We start from the raw sequence: 8,303 nt of genomic DNA, 5'->3' as shown, positions 1-8,303 counted from the left end.
GAGAGGCCCTTGTCACCAGGCTGTTGGAGATTTCCCTCAGAATACGATTATTTCCTTATCATTCATGGCAACAGCAGCAGCAACAACAATTATGATGAAACATGGCAAAAAAGGCAGAATTTGAGAAAAGGAAGACACATGCCTGTTTAAGTGGCAAGTGACAGGATGCCCCAAAGGTGGCTGAGATCCTAACAGTGAAGAGTTCCAGGCTTTGGGTCACACTCAGAAGGAGGATGAGTCCTAATTTGAACACTTAGAATCCATGGCACCTCGGGCAAGTCTTTTAACCTCTCTGAGACTTAGTTCCTTTGTCTATAGAATGAGGGTAACATTAGCACCTGATATAGGGTTGGTCTATAATTTATAGCATCTGGCACTTAATAAGTGCTCAGTAAGTATTAGCTAGTCATTAAAGTGATCTGAGACTTTCTCGGATACTCTTGACTGAAATGATCTAGTTGGTATCTCTCACCAGAAAGAAAAGTATGTTAGTAGTAGTCCATTAGAGCATAGTTTCTTGGTTTTAATTCTTTCAATATTGTTTTAAGACAAAGGTAGTTCTACAATATTTACAAAATGAAATTTTCATAAATGTGAGAACAGGGTAATACCTTTTAACTGCTGAGAGACTGACAAGGATTTGGGACAAGAAAAAGTACTGGGAATATGAGTTTAGAATTGACAGATCTAATTATTGAAATAATTTATCTTGAAGTTGAGAACAGAGATAACTATTAGATAATTCTGGCTTCATATCACCTTACCTAAAATATAAAATATTAGTTTCAATTGTTTTTGTCATTGCCTCAAACACCCACCTCACTCACATGTGTAAATAATCACAAATGATTTACTTATAACCAATAGGATTTCTGCAGAAGTAACTTCCATTCCTTTATGGACACTTTGGCTAGAAAAGTACCTTGAGTTAATGAATAGGTAACATTCTATACCATGGCCTATCTAGGTGCTGTTTTTGATCAGTGAGTTGAATCAGTCTTCATGATGGATATAGCACACTAGACAGCAATAGAGATCCATAAATATTGATCATTGACTCCAAGAAACTCTGAGGTTACTTGATATTTGTCCCTGTATAATTTATGTAACATAATTATCCTCCTGTTTTGCTCATTTGGATGCTCAACAATACAATGCCATTGGAGACGCAATGAGATGAGAGTAAAGGCAGCTTGGAGGGTTTTAGGCATCTGGGAGAGTGGCACCTTTGCGTAACCTCTAAGGACAGTAGCAATGCCCTGGGTCTGTGGACACGCTGGGATCTTATTAAGTAAAATGCAAGACATTTGTCTGGCAATGCAAGTAAAACAAAATAAAAAACACAACAACCTGCTTTATTTTTATTATTCAGATATATTCCAAAGTGAATGCATTTTTAAAAGGCTTGCCTTTCATGGGTTTTTGATATTTTATTAATTCCAGCCTACGAAAATTAACTTGCTGATTTTGCCGATTTCTTTCCCCAGCAATCAAAGATTTCCTTTGCCTGCATTCCTTAAAACAGAATGTAACAGGGTCAAATACAGACAAAACTGTACAATATGAATTTGAAAAATCTCTGCTGCCTCAACGCAGATGTCAAGCCTGGGTAAGATCCTCTGAAGTAAACAAAGCTACTAAACGCTACTAAAATGTAGCAAACCAAGGCTGATATTTTTTGTGTAACTTTGGAAGAGCCAAGGGAAAATGTCCCATTCCAAGAGAGGACATAGTGGCTTAACACAGAACCTCAAATATTAATCCTATGAAAAGGGCACAGGTGTAAACAAGCTGCATTCTCTAATTCTGTCCAGGGTGAGCCAATACCAGGGTTCCAGCAGTTATAGAACCTGTCATTATGGTCAAAGGAAGGTCCATCTTAAAGACAACTGCCATCCAATTCTGACTTTGCCAGCCTGAGGGCCCTTCTTTTCTTTCTCCTTGCTGTTTTAACCTGTGGGGAGTAAGCTCAGGCAGTAATGCTACTGTGGTGTTTTCTACTTGGGATTTCAGTAAACAACTACAGGGTCTATTCTCTGGAAGCCCACTTTGCTTTCAGTCTAGAGATGCATCTTTTCTTGTGGCTTCTTGAAGGATCAAGTCTTCAAAATGCTAGACTGAGCAGAAGAAAGGAGCTGCCTCCTTTGCTTTCTTCCTTGAGACCCGACCAGGAAGAAGACTACCTTCAGCTTCTGGCTACCCTCCTAGAATTCTTCCTTGAGTCTTCCTAGGAGGTATGCCAATGTCAAGGCTGTGCCACAGTGACATAGGAGGCCTGTGCATCACTTTTGGGTTCTCTGCGCTACATGGTGGACCAAAAGCAGCTGAGTGCTTACATTTGAGATCAGGAAAAAAATTTTGCATCCTTTTCTTAGCCTATGAGCTAAAAAAAAAAAAAAAAGCATGGCCAATGAAATCTCTATGTCTGGGTTCTACTCCTTTCTTTGCAACTAATTAACTTGGTAACCTTGGGCAATTTAACCTCTCTGAATCTCAGCTTCCTCATCTGGAAAATGGGATAATAGTACCTACCTTGTGGGATTGTTGTGAGGATTCCATGAGTAAGTGAAGCATTTAGCACTGTTACAACAATAGTAGCAAACGTTTATCAAGGCTTACCTCTTGCTAGACAGTCTACATAGTTTACGTGTACCAGTACCTGTAAGCTAGTAATATTATTATTATTCCCATGTTGGAGGTTAAGAAACTGTGCCAGTGGTCCCACAGCAAGTAGGTCATGGGGCAGGATTCTAGACCTAGAGCGTGTACCCTTTATCTGTTTGCTGAAGTGTGCAATGAAGATTTTGTACTAATATTACAATGTTTCCGCTAATGATTGAAATATCATTTCCTATTCTTGAATGGGTTCAGAGGCCACAACTCTGGTAAGATCTTTAGGGAAGACAGTCATCTGATCCTATCTCAGAGGGAAGTAGACTCCTCCACCAATATTTATAAGTTGAAACTGAAAGTAAATGTCGCCTTTAAACTCAATGAGTCAAAAGCTGTGATGATTAATCAATCCATCAATAGTGGCCCAAAGAATATACCCTGCTATACATGGTGCTAAAACTGTGCCTGAAAATAGATCTTTAGAAAGGGGCCACTGGAAGGAAATATTATTTATTTGGAGGAAGAACAATTCACAGGGTGGTCCCACTAGGATAATAATGCAAAGGCCTTTTGTCACCTGAGCAAAACCAATTTTTGTTCTCTCTCCTTAGAGCTTCTCTGGATTATCACAGTCATTAGTCACAGTGGTGGGGACGGCGGGGAATATCAAGGATGTCCTATGGAGTTGTTGCTTGATGTCTCCAATGCTATGAAGCCTTGTTTGTCCCTTTAACAGCATGTGATATTTTTAGACATTGGATACAATCCAGTGATAGTCACGCTGCTCAGGCGGGGTTGCAGGAAGCTGTCCCATGCCCAGCTGGCCCATCCCCTCTGCAGAACAAAGCATCCATGCACTATAATTATACCAGGAAGAGCTAATAAAAGCCTCCCATACAAACCTCAAAATTCAATTAGTCCTGCATTGTGAGCCTGACCCCAAAGACAGATAAAGGCTTAGCTTCTGATCAGCAAAATAGTTCCAGCTCAGTGAATCCGGCTGCTTCCAAATCATGAATTCCCTTTCCTTCTTCATGTGCTAAGGCTGCCACATCACCTGGTGGTTTACAAAGCACTGCCTGTTTTAGGATGCCTTGCTTTTGAATTCCATTGGGTTATCTTGTACCACTGACCCTGGCTGAAGAATTCCATAGAATTAATCCCTATAGTCATGTTATTTGTGCACAGAGGGGACACTTTTATAATACCCTGTTCTCAACAGTTAAATGAAAGTACGTGGTGGGAGGCTGACCTCGAGTTATTAAATCTTAAGCCATATCAATGGACAGTGGATTACGGATTCTCCCCATAGAAAATAACTCCGTAATATTTTCTTACTGTCAGTTCCATATCCTCTTCATCTTTTTCTTTTGTGGGCTTCTCTGGTTCTTCCGGTTCCTTCTCTTGGAGATGCATTTCCTGGGCCTGTGTCATATAGGGCATGTCATCTTTGTTCTTGAACTCCAAGCTGAGAATTGAAGGAGGAAGTAGAATTCCCAGAATTACCTAAAGTAATAATAATGATAATAATAATAATCACATTTAAAGGATTAAGATTAGGGTGGTTGCTTAGAATCAGAGGGCCTGGGGTATGGGGAGTGTGTGTGTGTGTGTGTGTGTGTGTGAGTGTCGTGTATATGTGTTGTGTGTGTTGCGTGTGTTGTGTGTGTCGTGTGTGTGAGTGTTGTGTGTGTTGTGTGTGTTGTGTGTGTGTGTTGTGTGTTGTACGTGCCCTGAGTGAGGACCTGTTTATCTGATTAACTATACACATGAATGGTATGAGGGTCATTTCTGCCCATCTGGGAACTGTTATGCACCATATTGAGTATTTTCATTGCAGGCTTCTTTGCCTTAAACATCTTTGCTAGAAGCATTTTCGCTGCAAAACTAATTGTCCATAAGGCAATTTTGCCGTAAAAGATAAAATAACTGACAGTTTGGCTTGACAGTGTAAACGTAAGCCCTAAATGGTCTATAAATCTTACATAAATCTTAGCCCTCATAATGGTCTATACAGTGATGAATAGACATGGCAGCCTTAAAACAGTGAAAGATAACAACTGCATATATCGAATTGATAGAAATAGAGTGATAAAACTTACTGAAAGTGTGAAATAAGAGTGTAAAGCCAGATTGCATAGTATACTAGAAAATAATTAACATCAGTTTGCAAATCCTTTGGTGATCTGAGGTATAGAGTTGAACCCACATCTCACATAGAACTTTGGAATGTCTATTAAAAGACATGTGACAATATGCCAAGAATTAAAACAACAGCGTAGAAGCTCAGCTCAAAAGAAATGAATCAATAAGCAAAAAATGTATAAGTGCTTAGGTACAACCCATAAAATAAAATCGGTTATTTGCACAGTATTGCTATGAATCTACACATATTTTAAATGTATTCAAATATTTTATATTTCACAAGTCTTTTTAATTTTGTTATAAAAATAAATTTCATCATATCGTTTTAATGTCTCTTTTAAATTTTTTATTATTTTATCTTTTATGGAAAAATTGTCTTATGGCTAATGAGTTTTGCGGTGAAAATGCCGTGGCCAAGATGTCTACGGCAAAGAAGCTCATGGCAAAAACACCTTGAACCATTATACATAGTAGCTCAATCTGATTTTGGAGAAACAAAGCATCTTACCCAAATATATCTTACCCAATTAACACTCACTTTGCATGGAGAAAACTGAGGAAAAAGAGAGACCCTACTCTAGGCAAAAGAGGGAAAGATTCCCATTTAGCCGTTAGATAGCACTTGACTTTGTGAAATCAATTCATAAGTATGTCCATTGGCATTTATTTGTTAATGTGTCAAGTGGAGTTGATTATGTGTCATCTGGTTATCTCTAAAAAATGCTGTCCTCAACTGACCTTGAGAAAGTTCATGTTATCTATTTAGAAAAACATGTTATCTATTTAGAGCATCCCCTGGCATTTGCTACTATACAACAGAAACACACGCATGCACGCAAGCGTGTATGCGCGCGCGCGCGCGCGCACACACACACACACACACACACACACACACACAAACACCAATGGGCTCTGTAGTCACCATGAGAACTCTCCTGTATAAATACCCCAGGAGGGTCTAGCACTGTATTTCTCTCATGTATAAACAACATGCTTAGATCTCCGTGCGATGATACTAAATACACGGGCATTTTTCACAAGAGGGCAATCTCATTCTCCATTTGCCAGGAAACAAATGCATTTCTAAACGATAACACTGACATCTGGCTTGTGTTCCCTGCATCTCTCCCACCTCTTCCCTGAATGCTAAACTGGTTCTGTTGCACAAACCTTCAAAACATGAACCTACTTGAAGAATAGCACTAAGGTGAGGGGCAAGGAGGATTCTGAAAGGTAAGTTAAAAACGATCTTCAAGTAATGAGCCAGGGACAACTGTGCTTCAATGCCCACAGGGACTTTAGAGAACAGCTAAGGGAAAAGGGAGAGAGGTGACCTTGAGCTCAGGCTGCCTGGCAGGCTTAGGAAGGCTCAGGTGGCATGCTGGGAGCCTTCAGGGGACGTGACACCCTGTCCTTAAAGCTGAGAGCCCAGCTGGGCGGTCATTAGCAGTGCAGCTATGAAACACCCAGGACCCACTTCATGGAACTCTTCTGTGACTCTGTGCCAAGAGCCCACGGAAGGGTGGCGTGAGGGAGGAAGTGCTGGTCAGGGTGGCCTCAGTGATTTCCCTGGTCTCATGGCCCTGCTGCTTTGGGCTGACTGGATCAGGTCGTTCTAGATAAGTACGAGCCTGATTTCAGTTGTAACACTCACAAACTCTGAACAGATAAAGTATTTTAAAACATCCTTTTAATCTTCCTCTTCCATTTTTTCCTTTCTTTTACTTCTTTTAGTTTAGTGTTTTCTTTGAAAAACATTAAAGAAAACATAAAAAAGCAAAAGTCATACATCATCCTCCTTCTTGTACCTTCAACCCCAGAGGTAACCACTATAAACAACCTACTGTGTATCCTTCCTGTTCTTTTTTTTTTAAATTAATTTATACAGATATAAATATACATGTACATACTTAAAAAAAACAGAAATGGACTCAGGTTATAAATAATCATCTTCAACTTGTTTTTCTTCACTTAAGAAACAGATCAGGATTATCTAGCATCATCTTTATATATAAACTTTATTTCAGTTTAAAAAATTTCTCAAGTGTAGCTAATAAGAACCAATAATAAGGCAGTGAAGGGTTGAGCAGGTAAGCAGTTCCTGGTGCAGCATGGCTTGTGCCAGAGCAAATGGTATATGGTACCTGTGTGTTACCGTCACTTTTGGACCTTTTGAAAAACTTGACATCTAGAGATGTCTAGGCGTCATCTCTAGAGCTTCTGATTTAGTAAAATTTAGGCGAGACCCTAATCTCTACTTGAAGAAAGAAAGACAAACAAAGAAACTCCATTACACAGAGGATTCTGACGCCCAGCTGAGATAAGAGAATGCCTAATCCCAACAAAGATTTAGTTAGGAAAACTGCAACCGAGCCTCTGGTGCTCATAGCCAGTATGGCCTTCTGGGCGCACTGACCTTGAGGCCTGAGTTTTTGCGCATCCGGAGCCGGCCCATCCACATGTCTGTGAGCAACATCTGGCTGCACGTGTGCGCGATGAAGTCACGGTGCTTGGCAGCCACCGCCAGCTGCAGGCATGTGGCATTGCTCCAGTTCTTTAGCTCATATGTTAGCAGTTTCATGGCCAGCTGCTCGTCCTGCTTGTAGGACTGGTCCAGGAGCTCCACAGCCAGCTGGCCAAAGTCCCTGAAAGAGGGAATGTGAGGAGTTGTCTTGTGGCCATTTTGGAGACTTAGATGATAAAAGTGGGGCTCAAGCCACAAAAGGTAGGTTCTGTGTGGTCTAGTGGTTTCTTGAGGTGTCTAGTCTCTTCATTTATCCAGCCGACATCTACTAAACATCTAGTGTGGGCCAGACACTGTGCTTAGAACTGGGGGGGTGGAATGGGGTAAGTCAAATAAGGCATGATCCCTGCACTCAAAGGCCTCAATTCAAGGCATATGGATGGGAGTGGCAGACCAATAAATCTATGATTAGAGTGGAATATGTCTTCTTAAACGTGACAGACCTCAGTTCAAACCTGTGCCTTGCCAACCACAAGTGTGTGATCTTAGATAAGTTATTTAAATTCTGAGTCTCATTTTCTTTGGCTGTAAAATATACGTAACAAGAGAACCTACCTCTCAGGGTAGAGTTCTCGGTATTTTTGCTGTAAACATTTTCACTGCACAGCTAATTGGCTGAAAGAAATTTTCATCATAAAAGATAAAATAACAGGTTGACAGTTTGTTCTACATTTGGCAGACTTAATGTACTTAAGCTAGTTGCCAAGTTCAGTTTTATTTCTCCATTGAGGAAGTTCTAGCTGTTACTCCCGTTTTTATATTAGATAAATCTTAGCCCTCATATGATCTATCTAGGGTTGAGTAAACATGGTGCTCTTAAAATAGTAGATGATCACAACTATGTATAAAGCTGGGTTGCAAAGCTATATGTAAAGCCAGATTGCATACTATATTAGAAAATGATAACATATCAGTTTATAAATCATTTGTTGGGCAGAGTCAGACTTCCACCCCTCAAAACCAAAAGTTTACCAAGCTATGGCAAATATTAAGAAAAAGTATAACACTGTGAACAAAAGAC

At 40.1% G+C, this 8,303-nt stretch overlaps 1 protein-coding gene across 7 annotated transcripts in view; it reads right to left on the bottom strand.

The window, feature by feature from the left end:
* The window catches only part of TRPM3 (transient receptor potential cation channel subfamily M member 3), a 512,305-nt gene that overhangs the window by 79,018 nt on the left and 424,984 nt on the right, over positions 1-8,303 (bottom strand). For all 7 annotated transcript variants that reach the window (XM_011371276.2, XM_011371290.2, XM_023537349.1 and 4 more), the window contains 2 exons: positions 7,175-7,403; positions 3,952-4,119 (listed from right to left, as the gene is read on the bottom strand). In XM_011371276.2, the coding sequence (XP_011369578.1) occupies positions 3,952-4,119; positions 7,175-7,403 (397 nt within the window). The remainder of the gene's footprint in view (positions 1-3,951; positions 4,120-7,174; positions 7,404-8,303) is intronic.

This window comes from Pteropus vampyrus, unplaced genomic scaffold (genome assembly GCF_000151845.1).
Source record: "Pteropus vampyrus isolate Shadow unplaced genomic scaffold, Pvam_2.0 Scaffold186, whole genome shotgun sequence".
NCBI classification, from domain to species: Eukaryota; Metazoa; Chordata; class Mammalia; order Chiroptera; family Pteropodidae; genus Pteropus; species Pteropus vampyrus.
Note: the sequence above shows the minus strand (reverse complement) of the source record. Positions and strands in the feature narration are given on the sequence as shown.